Genomic DNA, 23,282 nt, shown 5'->3' on the forward strand with positions numbered 1-23,282 from the left:
TTTTACCCATCTATCTTGCAACACTCAGTTACCACGCATAACAACAAAGTTAAAACATGTTTATAGAAAGTTTTACAAATGTATTAAAAATCACAAACTAAAATCATTCATTCCCATAAGTATTTAGACCCTTTGATGTGGCAATTTAAATTGTGGTCAGTTGCATCCTATTTGATTTAGTTAATTTTGAGATGTGCGTAAGACTTGAGAGTCCATCTGTTTCAAAGTGAATTGATTGGACAGCATTTGGAAAGGTATATATACCTTTCCAAATGCTGTCCAATCAATTATTAAATACGATAGAAGGTCCCACAATTCACACTGCATGCCATGACAAACACCAAGCCATGAAGTCCAAGAAAATCATTGTAGAGCTCTGTGATCAAATTGTGGTGAGGCACAGATCAGGGCAAGTGGATAAAGCAATTTCTACAGCTTTAGTGTTCCCATTAGCACAATTGTTTCAGTAACTGTGGGATGGAAGAAGTTTAGAACCACTAGGACTCTTTCTAGTGTTGCCTGTCTGGCCAAACTGAGTAACCAGGATATAATGCCTTGCTCAGGCAGATGAGCAAAAACCAAATGATCACACTAACAGAGTTTCAGAAGTCCTCTGCTGAGATGGGACAACCTGTTTGATGGACGACCATCTCAGCAATACTCCATCAATCAGACGTTTATGAAAAAGATATTAACTCCTGCTTGCTGCCAAAGGGGCTTCTGCAAAGTGCTGAACAAAATTCTCAATACTTACATAATTGAGAGATTTCAGTTTTTGATTTAAAACAAAAAAATGAAAACTTTTCTAAAAACATGCTTTCACTGTGTCATTTTGGGTTATTAAATCTAGACTGATGAGTGAAAATGAGAAATTTATTCATTAAAAAATTAAATCTATAACATAATAAAATGTGCAGAAAGTAAAGAGGTCCGAAAACTTTCTGAATCTACTGTAGAAAAGACACTATAAGATAGATAGATAGATAGATAGATAGATAGATAGATAGATAGATAGATAGATAGATAGATAGATAGATAGAAATTTGGTGATTTACAGCCAGAAAATCACTTGCTATAGCAACATCACGAGACCAATTTCAATTATTTCCTTTTTGAAGCATTTGTTTTTCCCCTGTGTAAACTTAGACCTTTCAAATACTGAATAATATACAAAAATGGCACATTTTCTTTTTCCTTTTTTTTCATGACAAAGAAGAATGCCACATAAAAATAATTTTAAGTCAATGATTTTGAATATTTTTGCATGGTATTGTTTGTATGAATATATACATTATGTTTACGGTTCTCTATAGGTGTACAATATATGAATACTGTACTGTGCTGGTACTAAATGTATGAATGTACAAATGAGAAATATTCATAGATGAGAAAATTTTCTTCAGTAAGAAAAAGTGCTCCAGGATCCGAATACTTTTTGTAAGGTACTATTTGTTTTTCATAATGGTTGTGAAGTGGTAGTGTTGCTTCCTCACAGTAAGGAGACCAGGCTTCACATCCCTGGTCCTCCATTTATGGAGTTTACATGTTCTCTCGTTGTCATTGTCAGGGATTGCTCCTGGTGCTCTGGTTTCCACCCACAGTCCAAAGATGTACAGATTAGGTGAATTGGATATCCAAAAGTGGATGTAATGTGTGGTTTGGGTGTGTATGTGCTTGTGTGTGTTTGCCCTGCGATGGACTGGCATTCTGTCCAGGGTTTGTTCCTACCTTGCGACCTGTACTAGCGGGGTTAGGCTCCAGCACACCCCACAACCCTTTTACAAATAAGCGGGTTAGTAAATGACTATTCGACTGAATATATATTTAAAGGTAGGCATGACAGCCTGATGTTCAAGACTACCAGTTCATGAATCTGGTAGGGATTAAATTTTGCACGTTCTCCTCATGTCTTTGTGGGTTTTCCTCCAAAGACCCACTAGTTATTTTAATCATCATTGTCCAATTTGGCCCCATGTTGGTGTCTATATGAGTGGGCCCTGTAATTGAATGGTGTGCTCTTCAGAACTGTTACCTGCCTTAAGTACAGTTCTACCAAACTAAGCACTGGTCTTCCACATCTCTGATCTTTTTATTATATTGATTTATTCAACAGTTTAATTTGGCATACCAACATCTCATGCTACCAAACAGTAGCCATTTTACAGTTTTACTGCTTGATTACAAAATTCACTTTTTTTGTCATTCAGACAAATCCTAATCTCTAACTTATTAATATACATAAAGCTACCCAGTTTCTGGCTCCACACAGTGTTAGTAATTGTGTTACATTACACATCAGGATGGCCGTAGCTGTTAGCATGGTTTCCTGCTCACAGGAGAGACATTAGGTATAATGGAAGGATTAAAACCCAGGGATGACATGATTTTGCCTTCTTATCAGAGTGGCCTGCACAAACCTACTGTATTTACTGTACTAGATAATTGGAAGATGGTGGTGAATCAAGTGGCTTAGGTCTTCAAAATTTTGACTTGGTCAGGTTTTAGAGGTGACATTTTATATTATTGGTGAACACTTAACCTCAGAACTTGGAAACTTCTTACAGCGTTCTGAGCCTGTATTCAGTGAACATTGCTAGCGAGAGAGGTTTCAGTTAACTTTACAGATTAATTAATTTTTGGTGGCAGATATCATTTCATTCAATACTTATTTACTGTCTTTTTTGCATCCCTTTTTTCACAGGAAAGTGGAAATCCTTTGACAGAATTTAATGCAAACAACTTGTTGATCAATGTTGCCAATTTCTTTTCTGCTGGAACTGAGACAACCAGCACCACTCTACGTTATGGACTCCTAATCCTCATCAAATATCCTCACTTTCAGGGTAGGGGCCAGTTTTAACTAAAATGTGCAACACATCCTTATGTATCTTTACAAAAATGCGCAAAGTAGCTACTGGCAATGTCATATTTGTCTGTCTTTTTTGAGGATGGGTGCTCTAGGTGTCTCTTAAGCCAATATATACTCAACATTTTGTGAGAAATCAGGAAAATGAATTACAATACCAGTTACTGGTGTGTAGCTTTGAATAGTGTGTGATTAGTTTTGATGCTGAGAAGCCCACAGTGCAGCAACGTGATGTATGTATATTGCAGTCTTGAGTTACCTGAAAAGGTATTATGTAAATTAGGCACCTGGTATTTGTGTAACTCTTGTAGTTCACACTTAATTCTCATTTTCTGTATTATTATTATAACATAATGTTTAAAAAATGCTCTTGTATGAAAATGTGTTGATCAGAGTGTTGCCTGAGGTAACCGAATTGTCATCTAATCCCAGGCATTTTTCTTATTTTCGAAATGGTTTGTCATTGTCGCGGACACTTGCAATTGGCTGATGCTCGAAGCACTTCTGTGTTTTTACTTGATTGTTCATTTTTTATTTCTTACATTGTTAGAAAAGATTCATCAAGAGATTGACTCTGTAATAGGCAGGGAACGCCCTCCTTCAGTGGAAGATCGCAAAAATATGCCTTTTACAGAAGCCATGATCCATGAAATCCAAAGGTTTATCGATCTCATCCCCTTGAATCTTGCCCATGCAACCACAAGAGATGTAATCTTCAGGGGATACAATATCCCAGCGGTGAGGCCTTAAGCATTTTCCAGTAGTATAATATTGATTAGCAGACAAATTTAATATCTGTTATTTTAGAAATTTTAGAAAGACCCTTTCAGAAAATAAAATAAATAAATAAATAAATAAATATTTAATTCTGCTCTATTTATTTTCTTAATTTATTTTAAAGTTTTAGAGTTATGGTCTTCAAATAGTGCCACTACTTGTTAAGGTCTTTATATTATGGAAATCTAGCTCTTTCACCCAGGTGTGTAAATGTCATGTACTATTTACAGGCTTTTCAAATTATTCAGTTTGTAAACTTTCATATTATTAAATATGCTGATGCAAGAATCATGACTACACTAAGTACGACCACATAATTCCTGCTCTCTAGTATTTATACTGACTTCCCATTAAGTTGTATGGTGATTCGCGGATTTCTGCGGACAATGGGTCTTTTAATTTATGGTACACGCTTCCTCAGTTTGTTTGCCCAGTTGATTTCATACAAGGGACGCTATTGGCGGATGGCTTAGAAGCTACCCAATCAGAGCACGTATTACATATTAACTAAAACTCCTCAATGCTATAAGATATGCCTCCTGCGCTTTGCTCGATTGTTTGCTTGTCTCTGCCTCTCTCTCTCTCCCTCTCTGACATTCTCTGCGCCTGACGGAGGGGGTGTGAGCAGAGGTGCTGCTTTCACAGAAGCTGTTTGCCTAGTGAATACAGACGCTCCTCTAAGAAATGCTGCTTTATCGAGGTGCGTCCAAAAGCACACTTATTGATTTTTTGATTGTTTGCTTTAATCTCGCGCTCTCTCTCTCTCTCTCTGACGTTCTCTGCGCTTGACGGGGGAGATGTGAGCAGAGGGGCTTTTGCACAGAGGCTGTTTGCTTAGAAGATACGGACGCTCCTGTAAAAAATGCTGAAAGGCTACCTTCGCATTGATCCCTTCATTGCCGCTGCTTTATCGCGGTGCTTGCATACTTAAAAGCGCAACAGCCCTATTGATTTTTCATTGTTTACTTTACTCTCTCTCTGACATTCTCCGCTCCTTACGCACACTTTGAAGAGGAAGATATGTTTGCATTCTTTTAATTGTGAGAAAGAACTGTCATCTCTGTCTTGTCATGGAGCACAGTTTAAACTTTTGACTAAAGGGTGTTATTTCATGTCTAGAGGGCTCTAATAATGTTAAAAAACGTATTTAGAAGGTCGTAAACAGGCTTTCTATGCTCTAACTGCGAAAATATTAGATTTATAAATAAAGAATCCTACTTCGTGGAAATTAATTTATCTGTCTGGAGCGGATTAACCGCGATAAACAAGGGTTTACTGTATAACTGTGCGGAGAATATTTATAAACAGTGTGGGAGAGTTTCTAAGGGCTTAAAATATATAAAAATAATCATACAAACATATGGTTTCTACTTTGCGGATTTTCACCTATCGCGGGAGGTTCTGGAACGCAACCCCCGCGATCGAGGAGGGATTACTGTATATATATATATGCAGACATCCATGCCGTCCTCTTAGCTGCAGGAAGCAGATCATGATACATAGTACCTGCCAAATAATGCAAAGAGTACATGACATACATTTCAGTCCGGCCAGGTAATGCCAAAAAGACATCCGAGTTCCTTCTGATTAGGGACAGCAATTCTGTCTTCTGGGTGTTCTTCAAGACATCAACAATAGCAACCTTCGTCTGAGAGACTGTAGCGGAAGTGACCAACACCTGGTTGGGATCATGCCACTCCTTTAAAAGATTAATATGTAAGATTTGCAGGGCTTTTGCCAGTCAGGAATTCTAACCTTATAGTTCACCGGGCTCATGACTTCCTCCACTACCGCTGGACTCCGCCATCTTGCCACAAACCAATGTATGTCAAACAGGATCAAAATGAGAACCTGATCGCCCCTTTCGAATTCACAAAATTTTCTTTTTCTATCATAAATATGTTTCTGAGACTCCTGTTCACAGTTCTGGTACTCCACAGTGATAGAAGACAATTTAGAAATATGTTTTTGGAATGAAACGACTCGATCAATGAATCTGCTCCCATGAGTTTCAGGGCGGACGCCCATCCATTCTCTTTGAAAAATGTCTAACAATCCTCGTGGCCACCTGCCAAATTATAGCTCAAAGGGACCTAAGCCAGTAGAGGCCTGAGGAGATTCCTGAACACTGAACAGGAGAAAGGGCAACACGGTGTCACAGGAGGTCAGGTTGTCATGAGCTACACACCGAATCATTTGTTTTACAGTCTTATTAAATCTTTCACTTTGGCCATTTCTCTGCGGATGATAGACAGTGGTGCTCAACTGTTTAATGATATTGCTATTTCATGACGCAGGAAGTAAGGGCATTTCTTAGTCAGTTACAATCTCATAAAGGATACCAACATGAGTGAACACTTCTGACGAAGCTTTAATAACAGCCAGTGCATTAGCCTTCCACAAAGCGGCCACCTTGGGATATGTTGTTGCATTGTCAACCAGCACGAGCATATACTGCTAACCATTCTTACTCTTGGGAAGTGGACCAACAATGTCTAACCCAACGCTCTCAAAAGGGATGCCCACAACAGGCATTGGTGAGAGGAGAGCCCTAGTGGATCTGTGTCAGGAACCAACCTGACAGTCGATCCATGACTTACAAATCTGCTCCACATCTTTACCCATATTCAGCCAAAAAAAGTGTTTTGAAATGTGGTCCCTCGTCTTTTCCTCACTGAGATAACCTCACAGGAGATGGGTGTGGTCAATTCTCAAAATCGTCACTCTATGAGCCCTTGGAACCACTAACAACTCAATCAGCCCACCCTGCGGTCAGAAATCAACAGATACAAAAAGCTGTACTTAATTAAAAAGTGCAGAGTTTTAAAACCCGGGTCCTCCCACTGTCCATGGTAACAATCATTTGTGACATGTGCTTGGTTAAATGCAAGGTCTAAGCTGCTGTCAGCTCATTGAAAACATTGTCCCCAATTAATGTTTTCACCGAGCCTGAAGTAGCAGCCTCATCAGGGGAGGTTGAAGGTGCCACCACTGCCCACCCACTGTCCCAAAAGTTCAGGTGAGAATTCATCCCCATCCTCACTAGACAAATCAGACTCAATCTCAAAGCCAGCTCCCAGGTTGACTATGTCAGTGGTGAGCCTCTGCCTATCTACTACAGAAAGAAGTGCTCTGCAGGTAGCTAGAATGTGTGGGAAGAAGGCATTCCTCTTCCCTACTAAGAGAGGCCATGGTGAAGTGTCAGATATAGCAGTCCACACTTTAATGCTCCTCCCTTTAAATTTCAGAGGGAGTAAGACAGTCTCATACCCTTAAACATTCCCACGAACACAACAATTACTCACCGGCTCTGTCATTGTGCAATAAATCTGTCAGAGAAAGTCTTGGTGGACTATAAATAGGTCACTACCTGAGTCCAATAGGGCTGGGACCTTGTGTCAGGCCAACTTAATGGAGACCTTAAGGTTGTCTTTTTTCTAGACTGTGGGGTGACCCTGAGGACAGCATACCTCAGCCAAACCGATCTCCTTGGACTGTGCTGGCAACAGATGGCACTCCAGAGCCAAATGTCCTGGATGATCATAGCAAAAGCACTTGTGCTCAACCCCTATTGCAGGATTTTCACAGTGCTGCCTTATAACTGTAGGGCCAGCCTGCGTGCCCCCACCAGTGGTGTCAGCACCTCTAGAAGCCAGGGTTTTGACTGGTGGGGCTGTGGTAGGGCTGAGGAACACAACCTCTCCAATTGACCACTAAGCAGGGATGTGAGAGTTGGTTCAAGGTCAGAGCCATGTTAGGGTAGCCCATCTGTCTCCATGTGGCTTGGTTACCCTCCAATCTGCAAATCAAATCGAGCCACCAGAGGATGTCACTTCTGAGCATCTCATCACAGAGGTCATCGCTTTTCCCAGACAATAGTGAGGCTTTTCACAATGTGCTCAAAGGCGTCTCCACGGAACCAACTTTGAATAATGTCTAATAAGTACTGTACCTGTCGCCATATAGGACTGTCCGGATCACTTTGCCACAGCAAAAACTTATACCCCCTGGCCAATGACCTCATAGCCGTACAGAGTATAATTTGCTGCTTCAGGAAATCATAATCATTAAATCTCTCAAGAGGAAGGTTTTGCATAACCTGCAGGGCCTTTCTGATCAAAAAGGGGGCACGATAGCTGCCCAGCCTCCCCTGTCCCAGCACATCAGCGTAGCTGTTCATTTAAAATAGTATAGAAACACTCCAAGTTGTCTGAAGGAGCCATTTTCATGAGCTTGGGCGAGCAAGGACAGGAGCATCTGCAAGGGCCTCATCAGGTTCAGGTGGAAGAGGAACATTTTGTGCCTGTTGGGGAGTAAAAGTAAAAGTAATTGCTCCCTGAACCTAATAACTGGTTGGGCCACCCTTAGCAGCAATAACTGCAATCAAGCGTTTGTGATAACTTGCTATGAGTCTTTTACAGCACTCTGGAGGAATTTTGGCCCACTCATCTTTGCAGAATTGTTGTAATTCAGCTTTATTTGAGGGTTTTCTAGCATGAACCGCTTTTAAGGTCATGCCATAGCATCTCAATTGGATTCAGGTCAGGACTTTGACTAGGCCACTCCAAAGTCTTCATTTTGTTTTTCTTCAGCCATTCAGAGGTGGATTTGCTGGTGTGTTTTGGGTCATTGTCCTGTTGCAGCACCCAAGATCGCTTCAGCTTGAGTTGACGAACAGATGGCCGGACATTCTCCTTCAGGATTTTTGGTAGACAGTAGAATTCATGGTTCCATCTATCACAGCAAGCCTTCCAGGTCCTGAAGCAGCAAAACAACCCCAGACCATCACACTACCACCACCATATTTTACTGTTGGTATGATGTTCTTTTTCTGAAATGCTGTGTTCCTTTTATGCCAGATGTAACGGGACATTTGCCTTCCAAAAAGTTCAACTTTTGTCTCATCAGTCCACAAGGTATTTTCCCAAAAGTCTTGGCAATCATTGAGATGTTTCTTAGCAAAATTGAGACGAGCCCTAATGTTCTTTTGCTTAACAGTGGTTTGCGTCTTGGAAATCTGCCATGCAGGCCGTTTTTGCCCAGTCTCTTTCTTATGGTGGAGTCGTGAACACTGACCTTAATTGAGGCAAGTGAGGCCTGCAGTTCTTTAGACGTTGTCCTGGGGTCTTTTGTGACCTCTCGGATGAGTCGCCTCTGCGCTCTTGGGGTAATTTTGGTCGGCCAGCCACTCCTGGGAAGGTTCACCACTGTTCCATGTTTTTGCCATTTGTGGATAATGGCTCTCACTGTGGTTCGCTGGAGTCCCAAAGCTTTAGAAATGGCTTTATAACCTTTACCAGACTGATAGATCTCAATTACTTCTGTTCTCATTTGTTCCTGAATTTCTTTGGATCTTGGCATGATGTCTAGCTTTTGAGGTGCTTTTGGTCTACTTCTCTGTGTCAGGCAGCTCCTATTTAAGTGATTTCTTGATTGAAACAGGTGTGGCAGTAATCAGGCCTGGGGTGGCTACGGAAATTGAACTCAGGTGTGATGCACCACAGTTAGGTTATTTTTGAACAAGGGGGCAATTACTTTTTCACACAGGGCCATGTAGGTTTGGACTTTTTTTTCTCCCTAAATAATAAAACCATCATTTAAAAACTGCATTTTGTGTTTACTTGTGTTATATTTGACTAATGGTTAAATGTGTTTGATGATCAGAAACATTTTGTGTGACAAACAAGCAAAAGAATAAGAAATCAGGAAGGGGGCAAATAGTTTTTCACACCACTGTATAAGATTATGAATAATTTGGCACTAAGGTTTTCTGCGTTGTCATAACTCCACTGATGACAGTGCTGTAAGCAGAGGAGCAAACAGGAAATGTATTCTTACATCAAGAAAAAAAGGTCCAAGAATCTCTCTGATAAAATAATTATTTCTGTCTTCTTTTCATTATCACCTTATATCTCATTATATACGCAAAAGGTATATTTTCTTAAGTTTAAAACTTTCCTGCTTCAAAGTTAAATGCTTTTTTCATTTGCTGATGGACCTATGTACCCCTTAGCTCTATTGTAAGCTTTACAAGCAGACAAAGTATTTTTTAAATTAAAAAATTAAAGGATTCACTTTAGAACATAATTTTATGTGGCAAGTTTATATAAATCTGCGGTGGGCTGGCAACCTGCCCGGGGTTTGTTTCCTGCCTTGTGCCCTGTGTTGGCTGGGATTGGCTCCAGCAGACCCCCATGACCCTGTAGTTAGGATATAGTGGGTTGGATAATGGATGGAAGTTTATATAAATGATGACTGTGAAGAAGTAAATTTGACTTGAAAAATACCCTACTTATGATTCCAACACACGACTTTTCTTCTGGTGCTGGAAAATCTCAGAAAAAATAACTGATTTGGTTTTTGTGTTTAGTTTGGTTTCAAGTTCTCTTTTCTGAAAAAAAAAACCCAAACATATGCAATTGTGTTTTCCAGTTTTATTTATGGTAAAATAAACTACAACCAGAGCATCTTCCGCTACCTTTACTAGCAGCTAGCCTACTTTCCTTAAGCTGAAAATGACCCTAATTCAGAAGCAGCACTTAAACAAATTAAATCTAAAAGAGTACTACTAAGCAAAGGCAAAGAGTCCAAAACCTCATAATCTAACTTACCAATTCCTGATGTGGCGTTTTTCAAATTAAAATGAACTCTTCTTTTAGAGCACCCAGAGTACTTTCCAAGCTAACTACACTGTGCTGGCCTGGGTGCCACTCAAGTATTTAGCCCTGCTTACACTGTAATGAGCTGATATGCAGCTGCCACCCCTGTCAGCCTGTCAAGAGCCATCCGCCAGTTGGTACAATATATAGTGGAACCTCGGGTCACGACCGTAATTTGTTCCAAAACTCTGGTCGTAACCCGATTTGGTCGTGACCCAAAGTAATTTCCCCCATAGGATTGTATGTAAATACAGTACAATTAATCCTTTCTGGACCGAACGAGCTATATGTAAATATATTTTTTTAAAGATTTTTAAGCACAAAAATAGTTAATTATACCATAGAATGCACAGTGTAATAGTAAACTAAATGTAAAAACACTGAATAACACAGAGAAAACCTTGAACAGAGAATGCTCGAATCAGTCTCTTTAAAAACAAGCCCGGTGCATTCTTCATCTGCCTTCTCGGCCTTACATGGCCAGCCCTCTCTTTCCCTCTCTCGCTCACTGCACAGGGAATGCACAGGGAGAGACTGAACACATGCGGAAATCATCGGTGTGTACGAACCGGAAGGGAAACTGGCTTGTTCGTCACCCAAGTGTGTGGTCGTGAACAGATGCAAAAGTTTGGCGAACTTTTTGGTCGTAACCTGATTTGTACTTGTTCAGAGATGTTCGTGAACCGAGGTTCCACTGTATAATGAAATAATAAATTTTAAAAATGCATATTTAAGTAACCAGTTTGTTTTGGTCATAAATGTAATCCAAGATTCTCAAATAAAGCAAAGAAGTCTGATCCAAAACTATGGCTTTAAATTGATACTTTTACAGTGTTAAGTTATATTTAGTTTGCATTTTTATTGCTTTTTTGATGTATATTTTGTAATTAAATCAAACACCATGGTCATAGTGAAAGATAATTAAGAATTCATACTTATATATTTTTTGGCTTTATTTATTTATTTACAGTATTCATGTGCATTTGTCAGTGTAGCTTCAACCAAATTAACCTTTTATTTTTTTTTTCCTTTTCTGTTTTGGCTACAGAAGACAGTGGTGTTCCCTGTGCTCCATTCAGTGCTGTTTGATAAAACACACTGGGAATCTCCTTATACCTTCAATCCAAGACATTTCTTAGATGAGAATGATCAGTTTAAAATAAACCCAGCCTTTATGCCATTCTCAGCAGGTAAATGGGGCTCTGTTACATTCTTTAAAAACTCTTTGTTAACAATTAGGGGGGACAACAATTTATAACTAATGCATTGTGACATACAGTACAGTATTTCACTACTGCATCATCAAGCCAACATCCAGGATTAGAATACCACTGCAGGTTACCAGGTTTTCCTTTACGTTTCCCGTTTTCATTCCACATCTCAAACACACATGCATTAAGCTAATTGGTGCATCCAAACTGGGGCCATTTAGGTGTATGCATGAGCCAGGCAATGAACTGGCGCACTGTGCAGGATTGACTTCTTTTTGGTGCCTAACGCTACACTGATTATTTCCACCCAATTGCAACCAAGAAATGGAACGGAACATGGAGCTGTTATGTTGACAGACAGCAAAGTTTTAAATATACCATCTTCACATAATAATTTAAAAATGAATTGACTTTACTTGGACTCGTTGTATTTCAAATACTTGTGGGCATTTCTGTTATCTACATTAACCAAAGATGTATTTTAAGAGATTTTCCTGTAAGATATTATTTTATCATTATTTTAGGGATTTTAAGCTTGAATTCCTCCAGTTCCTAATGCAATTATCAGCCATTGGATCCTGTTAGTGACCAACTGTGGCTCATCTTCCCATTTTACACCACATGCTCTGAAGTCTCCCTATATTTTTATCACTGCATGACTTCCTGGGTTGTCCTTGCCTCTTTTTTCTGATTGATGGTTTCCAGACCATGGATATACAGTATGTGCTTGATGTGTGAAATTGAGTCGGAAGATGTGTCTTGTAAACTTTAATCTATGTTCAGCAATGTTGTCCTCTAGCTTCTTTTATACTGTTTGTTTTAGTATTTAGCTATTTGCTACATGATCTCTCCAGGTTACTTTAAGAATTCTTCTCCAGCATTGCTGATGGAAGACCTGCAAGTTATGTGCTGCCTTCATTGTCATCTTCCACGTTTCACTGACATATGTTTCTGCAGGCAATACAATTATTGAGTAAAGCTTAGGGATACCTTGTTTTTAATGTTGGTGGACCCACATAAATGTAAAATATTTTACTCTATGTCACTAGTTTGCCTTTCTATACACCTACCAACCTTTTTGGATATATAGTTCACAATTGCAATGCAGTTGCACCCAGAACTAAGGTCCATCACCTTAATTTCAGTTGTTCCTTCTGACTTCACCCAGGTGGAACTGCCACTATGGCCTTCCTGTAAGAAATGTCTCTCCTCACTCCAAAATGACCTACCTCTGAAAGAAACTCATTTCCAAGTCCCAGTTGTAGAACATAGCAAATGTGCAGGCATGAAAGCAGGTGTAACAAATTTTAATCTTTAAGCATTATTCAAATATCTACTGCCATATCAGGAAGCAAATAGAGTGTGTCAATCTACCCCATACAACCTGGCAATGCCATAATTATTGGGTGGTGACTTAAAGCATTCTCAGTTTGATGTTCCCCTCTCCTCCACGCCTTTCTCTCTGATCAGCTCATTTGTCTGATCTTATATAGTTGTAACTACTTTTAATGAAATGCTAATCAATTACAATGCATACTGACACACCCACCAAAAGTCACTAATTTTCCTGGGCGGCTCCAGAAGACTGGCACCCTGCCCGGGGTTTGTTTCCTGCCTTGCGCCCTGTGTTGGCTGGGATTGGCTCCAGCAGACCCCAGTGACCCTGTAGTTAGGATATAGCGGGTTGGATAATGGATGGATGGATGGATGGGCTCCAGAAGATTTTTAGGGGTGTGACCAGATAGTGCCAGAGAATATCATGGGTTGACACAATTAAAGTCTACAGACTAAGCAAACTAAAAGGTATAACAGTTATTAATATAATAATAGCATTGCATAGCAGTAATATTATACTAAAGAGTGCAGAAATAAGATAATTTATTGGCTTATTAAGCACAAATTTGCCCAATTCCAATTTGAAGGAATCGTTTGCAGTAGCCTACTGCAGATGAACATTGTACTTATCGTTTTCAATTATTCCACAGCAAAACTAATCACAGTAAAAGCATATCGATCATTTACACAGGAGTAACTTGAGTATACTAATATACATATAAAAAAATGGTGTATATTAAAGTATGGCTGTATATCTCCCAATCAATCAAAAATAACAGATAAAAATCCACTAGACTCTATCCCAAAATACAGAATAATTTTAAAGAAAATCTCATAATAATGTTGTTGTTTAAGTAAGAAAAAACAAAACATAAATAGATCTGTGTTTTCACTCACTTTGTATGACTTGCTGCTTTCTTCTCAGTAACAGCAGACCCCTTTCTGTAAAAATAAGAGTTTGCTAACATACAATCATTCCTCTATATACACATATTTATGTTACCTGTACATCTCCCTGCAGTAGTTGAAGTAAGACAGTGTTCACCTGTACCATACTGGCATCACTTCCAATATAAAGACAGAGTACAGGCACCTGTTTGAGAAGCTTCAAGGAGACCGGTATCCATGACCCTTCGATCAGCTTCACTGACTCACGATGATCGATCGAGGTTTCAACGTCGTCAATAATAAAAGTACCACAAGTAATCTGCTTCCACTTCAAGCAATGTCTCTCTGCTAGTCAAGACCTTACTCATTCACAGACTCACTCAATGCTGGTAAAAATGACTCAATACAACTTTATTCCTGTGTTACGGTACATTTTTGTAAATTATTTTATGTCTAAAAAAGAAGTTGAGGTTAGATGCAGCTAAATTACATAATTCCTACAAGAAGGTAAATGTGCCTTGCCACTTACACTATCTGACCACCTAAAGTTATCTAGTTAGCTATATTACCATTACCTTACTCACTGTATCTCTCCTATAGCTGTAGTTAGTGTTGTGAGCATCCTTTATTCAAACAAAATAACTTCATTACAACTGTTCTCACAGTAGAACCATCCAGCGTTGTGAGCAGCATTACTCACATCACTGAGAAATGAGTAAAGTGAAGAGGGTCAAATAAAATATGGATTTTTGAAATGTAACCAGTAATACCATGGACACTGTCTAGAAAATTTCACTGCAATTAGTTTCAGACTTTTTCAACTGTCTGAACTGGAATAGGCAGTATTTTTGTATGGTGGCCATCATCCCCATTTGCAGTCTGTGGAGGCACCATTGCCCATTCCTAGCCAATTTGCAGTTGCCAAGTAGCATAACATGAATGTTTTTAACATTCAAAAGGAACCTGGAGTACACAGAGAAAATACACGCAAAGATGGAACATGTAAACTTCATCACTGACTTATTTGGCGCTGTCTCTCCGTGGCCATGTATTGGACTAAGTGTGGTAAGTGAAATGTGGTATTTAGTGGAATAACACAGTATGTAATTAGTCAAATTGACTTTTTATGACAAATTCCACAAAGCACTTTACAGAATGCCAAAGTTGTTCAAATAAAATATACTGTCAATTTTATGAATGCTTTAATTCCCTTGATATCACAGTCTATTCTGTAAAATGTGAATTTTGTATACTTTTGGAAACCTGCAACACTCACGGTCCTGCTATTGAGGACCTGTAGTGATCATATTCAGCTAATGTAGGTGTCTTTGTTGTTTTACAGGAAAACGAATTTGTGCCGGTGAGGGTCTGGCCCGTATGGAACTCTTCTTGTTTTTTGTGACCCTCCTACAGAACTTTTCTTTCTCGTCATTAAATGACTCTGAAAAGATCAACCTTAGCCCATACGCCAGCTCAGTTGTAAATGTACCCCAAGCATACAAACTTAATGTCCATGCACGTTAGGAAGAAAAGGTCATTAAAATGTAAACATTTATGAATGAGGTGAAAGAGAAGCTTTGGTTGAACTAAATCGTTTAGAATAGTTTGGGTGATTATATTTGTCAAACAGCCTAAAAATTACATAAAGGACCTTCTTGGTGAATGTCTAATCAATGTGATTGTGGATTTCCCCTCAGGGTCAATTAAAATCTATCTATCTATCTATTATAAACTGACTTTCCATTCTCTCTCTTTGTACATTTTTGTTCTTTTAAAATCAAAAACATCAGAGTTCATTTCAAGTAATCCATGTTAGTGCCCTGATCGTTGGATTTCTAGTTATGTTATTTTATCTTTTCTCATTAAACATAATGTTATCTGTATCTGTTGTGTCTTCTTGTATTGTGATGGGGTTAAATGCATTGGAGCAATTCTGGTACTACCACAAAAGAAAACATACAAAATAAATACTGCTTGATATAAGTGCTCAATAACTCTGTACTTTAGAAAATTAGAGAAAAGTGGAACAAAATAAAATAGGAAGAATGTAAATTGTCTAAATAATTGTTTTGTTGGGAGTGAGATCCTTCCCCATATGGAGGAGTTCAAGTATCTCTGTGTCTTGTTCACGAGTGAGGGAAGAATGGAGCGTGAGATCGACAGGCGGATCGGTGCGGCGTCCACAGTGATGCGGGCTCTGCATTGGTCTGTCGTGGTGAAAAAGGAGCTGAGCCGTAAGACAAAGCTCTCAATTTACCAGTCGATCTACGTTCCTACCCTCACCTATGGTCATGAACTATGGGTAGTGACTGAAAGAATGAGATCGCGAATACAAGTGTCTGAAATGAGTTTCCTCTGCAGGGTGTCTGGGCTTTCCCTTAAAGACAGGGTGAGAAGCTCAGTCATCCGGGATTAATCATATCAAGATTACACAACAGTGTGGTACAATGTACAAGTACTAGTGCCTTGCAATAAAGTAGACAAGGGTTTACATCCTGAATGTTCCATGTGTGGAGTTTGCATGTTCTCCAGTTTTGTTTAGGTTGCCTTTGGGTTCTCCGATTTCTTTTCACAGTCCAGATACCTGCAGTGTTGAATTAGCATTGTGTACGTTGTGGTAGATAGGGGGCGCTCTCGCTCCCTTGAACCCCAGTCCACGACTCCAGACACCAAGTAAAAGTCCTCAAATCGACTTTATTTAAATGCCACAGTGCACAAAGCACCCTCTCCTCCACAATACTCATAAACAATCACAATAATAACTACAAATACAATCCTCCAGTTCCCAGACGCATTGCCACCCTTCCACCCAGCTCAGCTCTCCATCTGGGAGCTCCCACAGTCCTTTTATACTCTCTGACCCGGACGTGTTCCTAGCCAACAGTCTACAAGTCCTTATTCCTTCCGGGTCAGGGTAAATAGTACTTTTTTTCAACCCGGAAGCCTGTCGCTCTTCCTATGACGAACTTCTGGGTCATAGGGCACAAAGAATTCTTCAGTCATCCCTGCAGCTCCCTCTCGTGGCCCCAATGGCATCCAGCAGGGTGGTGCATAAAAACTCCATTGTTCATGATGCCCTGCTGGTCTTCTGGGGACCTCCATGCTGCAAGGAGGGCTCCATCTGGTGGCTGGGGGGTACTGGCCGGGATAAGATAGATAAGATAGATAGATAGATAGATAGATAGATAGATAGATAGATAGATAGATACTATCTATGATAAACGACTGGCCATCCTCCACAACGTATTCACATCACAATAGACTGGTGCCTTGTCCGTAGATTATTCCTGCCTTTTGCCTGATGCTTGCAAAGAAAGGCTCCAGCTTTCCTTTGACTATATGACATTGGATGAGCAGGTTAAGAAATTGCATAGAATGGACAATTACATAGCAATAATAAAGGAGCTCCAATTTTTTAAATAAAAATGTTATAATAATTAGTAATTGCACTTAGTAAAACATATACCTTCTAACTTCTGCAGATGCCAAAGAGTTAAAGAACTCCACTTTTAATAAAATACAACCTGTGGCTATCAATGACAGTTTACACTAAACATAATAGTGTGGCATTTGTGGGCACCCAATTCTGTACAAGGACAGTGATATTATTAATGCACTTAGTTTTAAGTTTTAGAATTCATAGTTCTCAATCAACCTTTTTTTTGTTTTATTTGTATAGTTATTTCTTTGACTGGACCACTGTGCAAAAATAAATAAATTAATGGAATCATTTTAGATTAGTTGGAGTATCTGTAGAAAATTTGCCTTCTGTGGTCAAAAAGTCACCATCTACATTCACTGAGCAAGAATGGCCATACTGGTTCGAGCTGACAGAAAGGCTGCGGCAACTCAGGTAACCACTCAGTGCAACAGTAGTGAGTAGAAATGAACCTCAGAACACCCAACACGTTGAATGTTAAGGTGGATGGGCTACCTCGTTTGTTATGTATGTGTTTCTAATATGTAATGCTTGGCATTACATGGGGTAATCCATGCCCCGGCCACCCCCCTGGCATTCCATCCCGCTAAATGATAAGTATCAGCTCATATGTAATTTATATCCACTCATTAGCAAACAATTGAACGAAAAAGCATCTTCAAACGCAAAACATTTTGAACCTTGAGGAAGATGGTTTATAACAGCTGAAGATCATGCCTGGTTCCAGTACTGTCAGCCAAAAACAGAAAGCTGAGGATGCAATGGGCACAGTCTAACCAAAACGGTACAGTTGAGTCTGGAAAAAAGTAGCCTGGTCTGATGAAATTCAGTTTATGCCAGTCATACAGACGAAAGGGTCATTTGGTGAAAACAGCATGAATCCATGTACCCAATTTGCCTTATGTGACCAGCCCAAGATGGTGGTGCTTGTGGAATGGTGTAGGGAATATTTTCTTGACATATTTCGGACCTGTTAATTTCAATCAATCATATTTTGAATGTCACAGGCTATTTTACTTTTGCTCAAACCATGTCCACCCCTTCATGGCCACTATTTGCCAGTCTTCTCATGGCTACTTCCAGCATGATAATGCACAATGTCATATAGCAAAAGTTATCTCAAACTGGTTTTGTTATTGATAACCTGCTGCAGCTGAGCCCATACCCGGTACTCCAAGAGAATTTTATTAAGGTCGGTACAGTTTTAAATTCCCGAATGGTCTTTCTCCTTATATATCACCAAAAGAGGCTTATCAAAGTTACATTACTTACTCTATTGACCCGTAATGACAGTACACCTTAGTTGTTTGTACGTGGTGGTTTTGGTTGGGTTCCACTAGACGTTGGTGCCGGGATGGGGGTGTTGACACTGACTAAGAAGCTCACCGGTGACTTTGGTAAGAATCTGCTTCAGTTTTGACTGATGACCCACATCAAAGTCTGACAGCTACCCGGTTTAAGAAACATTTTAATTATGGAATTGCAAATGGCCTCTTTCTACGTACATTCTGTATTTTAAGTCGGGTTTAATAGCAGTGTTTTAGAATGCTACATGAGCTTATCCAAAAGTAATTTTCGTGAACAGCTGATCAAATGTGCTTATCTGACATTCAGTACATCCAATGAAGGGTCTCAGAAAGGCGAAACAAAGACTCACGTCCATTACTGGCTAGGGTGGGCTTTTGTGAAGGAGCATGGGAGAAAGATTACAGAAAATGTATGTATTATATTTTAACAAAATTCTAATAAGCTGCATTAGACTGGCCCTTTAATGTACATTTCACAGCAGCTGGCTATCAGTAACTTATGTCCAGCTATTAATTCTGGACAGACGCCCAAATAAAAGAGTTGCAACATTGGACCTCTGTGACATTGAACTGTAAATGAGATAAAAAAAATGGATAAACTTGAGCAGATTTTTAAACACATGTTAAAATAGCTTTTATTATTTTTAACATTTATTATGGTAAACATAAACTCAGCAAAAAAAGAAAAGTCCCTTTTTCAGGACTGTGTATTTCAACAATAATGTTTTAAAAATCCAAATAACTTTACAGATCTTCATTGTAAAGGGTTTAAACAATGTTTTCCATGCATGTTCAATTAACCCTAATCAATTAATTATCATGCACCTGTGGAATGGTCGTTAAGACCTTAACAGCTTACAGAAAGTAGGCATTTAAGGTCACAGTTCTAAAAACGCAGGACACTAAAGAGACTTGTCTACCGACTGTGAAAAACACCCAAAGAAAGATGCCCAGGGTCCCTGCTCATCTGCGTGAACGTGCATTAGGCATGCTGCAGGGAGGCATGAGGACTGCTGATGTGGCTAGGGCAATAAATTGCCATGTCCGCACTGTGAGACGCCTAAGACAGCGCTACAGGGAGACAGGAAGGACAGCTGATCATCCTCGCAGTGGAAGACCACGTGTAACAACACCTGCACAGGATCGGTACATCCGAATATCACACCTCCGTGACAGGTACAGGATGGCCACAACAACTGCCCGAGTCACACCAGGAATACACAATCCCTCCATCAGTGCTCAGACTGTCCGCAACAGGCTGAGAGAGGCTGGACTGAGGGCTTGTAGGCCTGTTGTAAGGCAGGTCCTTACCAGACATCACAAGCAACAACGCCGCCTATGGGCACAAACCCACCTTCGCTGGACCAGACAGGAGTGGCAAAAAGTGCTCTTCACTGATGAGTCACGGTTTTGTCTCACCAGGGGTGATGGACGGATTCGTGTTTATCGTCGAAGGAATGAGCGTTACACCGAGGCCTGTACCCTGGAGCGGGATCGATTTGGATCGATGGCTAGGGCCATTCCCCCCAGAAATAACCAGAAACTTGCAGGTGCCTTGGTGGAAGAATGGGGTAACATCTCACAGCAAGAACTGACAAATCTGGTCCAGTCCATGAGGAGGAGATGCACTGCAGTACTTCAAGCAGCTGGTGGCCACACCAGATACTGACTGGTACTTTTGATTTTGAGCCTCCCTTCATTCAGGGACACATTGTGAAACATTTTTAGTTTATGTCTTATGTTGTTGACTTTTAGTGTTCATACAAATATTTACACATTAAGTTTACTGAAAGTAAAAACAGTTGAAAGTCAGAGGACGTTTCTTTTTTTGCTGAGTATATTTAATATAAGGATCAAAAATTGCATAAATTGCTAGATGACAGTAATTTGCAGAATTTGTAATTGGATGAAATTCACAATGGTTCTTTAATGGGACTTTATGGCTTTTTGAAGGCGGAGTGGTGGCTTCGATGCTAGGGATATGCATCAACAATTGGAAGGTTGTCGCTTTGAATCCCATAAATGCCAGAAGTGATTCCTCTCTGTTGGGCCCTTGAGCAAGGTCCTTAAGCTGCAATTGCACCGTATGACGTTAACCTGCAAGCAGGCACTCACACTGTTCCACTCCATTCGAAGTCACCTATTGCACGGCTACACTCGGGTCCCAGTCTAGAATCCAGAGGTAATTCGTGGAGGGTGCGGCAATGTGCTGTATCAGTACATGTTCCTAATTTCTCTTTATGTTTTTTTACTGGTTGTGTGGTTTCTCGTGGAACTATTGCATGAGCAAGTGTGACCCGGTGGAAATTTTAAGGATTTGTGTGGTATTTATTTATTTTGTGTCTGAGATTGTTCTTTCACTATTTTTTATTTTTTTATTAAAAACGCTGAGTGAGATTATTACTTAAATGTGTTTTGAGGTTTTATTACTATTTGGATGTTTTTCTTTTTGTGTGTGGGTTTTGTATTCTCTCTGAAGTGACATTCATCACCATCACTTGGAAGATCTAATTTAGCCCATGTCATGTATGCTGAATTGGGACCAATTGGGAGGCAGGACTTCTACTTTTTAAGGATCGGCCAGAAGTGTTTTGTTGGTGCGTGACCCTGGTTTGAACTTGGGGATGTTGTGTGCGGTACCCTGAGAGTGAGTGCTGTTTTTAGCTTTTCCAAAGGAGTGCGGACAACTGGAGGAGATTGCTTTACACCGGATATGTGCAGCGGGTGCTTCACCTTAAATTGACAGAATCCAGGACTGATTGTACGACTAGCTCGAAGGAGAGAGGCGCAGAGAGTGAGATAAGAGATCGGAGAATCGACTAGCTGGTGTTTCCAATTCACTTCATGCTGTCGAGGTTTCGATGTATTCGAGTCCCAGAAGATGAGCTGATAGAGCATTGCAGGAAGCAGCCTTTTGAGACAAGCTTATATGGAGGATCTCCAGTGGATGCAGGATCGAGCTGAACGAGTAAAGTCAGCTGTGCCTTTAACTTCTTGGGTTTTACACAGATTTGTTGATAATCAACAGAGACAGAAAATCTGGAGTATCTGTACAAGTGCAAATGCGTTGGATTTTGATTGATTGATTGATCTATTCTGTCTCAGATGTTGGTGATGACCGCATGGTATTTTTTTAATTTAACTGAATCTGTCTGCCCCTGAGTGTGTAGTGTGAGATGTCATGAGCATTCTCAGTTTAAGTCATCTTCCCCGTCTGTGAGATGGGCGCGCTGTCGGTGGATACTCTGGCTGGGCCTCTGCTGCGGTGCTTCGCTGGGGTCTGTGTTAGCCTGTAACCTTTTTGTGAGTGTGGTTGTAGTAGACACGGCAGGCCCGATGTCTACTTGGTTGCATCGGTACAGAGCTCATTCCATGTATACTAGATAGGAGCGTGGGGCTACCTGTTGGAGGCAAGTTCCATATGCTGGTTCTGTCACCCGGAAGAGGATTCATTCTTATGCTTTGTCCCACGTTCAGTTCGGGAAGGTCTCTGTCCAATTTATCGTATGATTGTTTGGCGACTTGCCATTTAAAATGCAGCTGATCAGGGACATCTGTAAGTACACATGATTGGAGCAGTGTGTCAGTCACCTGGAGGGGTGTTTTCAACCTGCGGGCCATAAGCAGATCTGCGGGATTGGTGTCCATGCCCATAGTCGTTTCTCCAGAGCAAAATTGCTTTCCATGGGTTGTCACCCTCACGGTTCGGTCGTCTGCAACCGATCTTAACCATTTTCACTTGTGATTCCACTTTGCCGTTAGCTTTAGGGAACCTTGGGGTCGAAGTAACGTGCTCATAATCCCACTTCCGAGTGAACTTGGAGAACATAGTGCAACAAAATTGTGGACCGTTGTCCATAATGACTCAGTCGGGCTAGCCATACCTGGCCAATTGAGCCTTGCATCTCTTAATGGTGGTGTCTGCCGATAGGTCAGGCAATAGTTCAACTTCCCAGAAGTCTGAATAGTGATCAACGACGAGCAGAAAGGCCTTTCCTGCATAGTTAAACATGTCCATACTCAGAATTAGCCTTGGACTGTGTGGGGAGTGGATGTGACATCATGCCTTCTTTCTGCTGTCCATGTGCATATTCGTTGTCCTACATAGTCTATAATTTCCCAGTGCATATTTGGCCAAAACAATGTCTTGCAAGCCTGTCTAAAGCAGGCTTCACCACCTATGTGGCTCCAATATATGTGCCTCAGCATCTCTGTACGCAGTTGCTTTGGAATTAATTATATGCTGGCCTTTAAAAAGTACCCCGTCCTGTAGACCGATTTTGCCGCGGTAGGCCCAATACTCCCTAATGGCCATGGGTGTTTCCGTCTTCCTGTCAGGCCATCCGTTTAACACTACTGAGTTGAGGATTTGGAGGTGCTCCTCACGCTCGGTGGACTCGTTGATTTGTAATAGACACTGGCACGTGACATTCAAATAGTCAGCCTGGTTTGTGTCCTTTATATGGTCCTGTTCATTGTACATGCTGCAGACGGAATGCTGGACATCTGACGTGTGTGTTCCGTGAGAGCGTATCGTGGCGCTGCTCAGCGTGTCGCTCACATATATAATCAGGTCAAGTTTGTAGGTTATTTCTGTATTGTTCTTATTGTGGGTTCCAATAACTCAGCGACATGTTGTTTAGAAAAGAGTATCTCTTTACTTGCATAGTCGTAGACATGTACAACAACTTCTGCAAAACACCTATTACCACTTCCTGTATGTAAATTAAGACATTACTATTAGCTGTTGAGTTCAACGATCAGCATCAACTATCATTACAACTTCCAGAGCATAGTTTT

The 23,282-nt window shown here is 40.4% G+C and overlaps 1 protein-coding gene across 1 annotated transcript in view; it reads left to right on the top strand.

Annotated features, from left to right (window-relative positions):
- Positions 1-23,282, top strand: part of LOC120539724 — a 136,475-nt gene that overhangs the window by 26,667 nt on the left and 86,526 nt on the right. Inside the window, exons 6-9 of the mRNA XM_039770108.1 lie at positions 2,702-2,843; positions 3,417-3,604; positions 11,351-11,492; positions 15,079-15,257. Coding sequence (XP_039626042.1) covers positions 2,702-2,843; positions 3,417-3,604; positions 11,351-11,492; positions 15,079-15,257 — 651 coding nt within the window. The remainder of the gene's footprint in view (positions 1-2,701; positions 2,844-3,416; positions 3,605-11,350; positions 11,493-15,078; positions 15,258-23,282) is intronic.

Source organism: Polypterus senegalus, chromosome 11 (genome assembly GCF_016835505.1).
Source record: "Polypterus senegalus isolate Bchr_013 chromosome 11, ASM1683550v1, whole genome shotgun sequence".
In the NCBI taxonomy this organism is placed as follows: Eukaryota; Metazoa; Chordata; class Cladistia; order Polypteriformes; family Polypteridae; genus Polypterus; species Polypterus senegalus.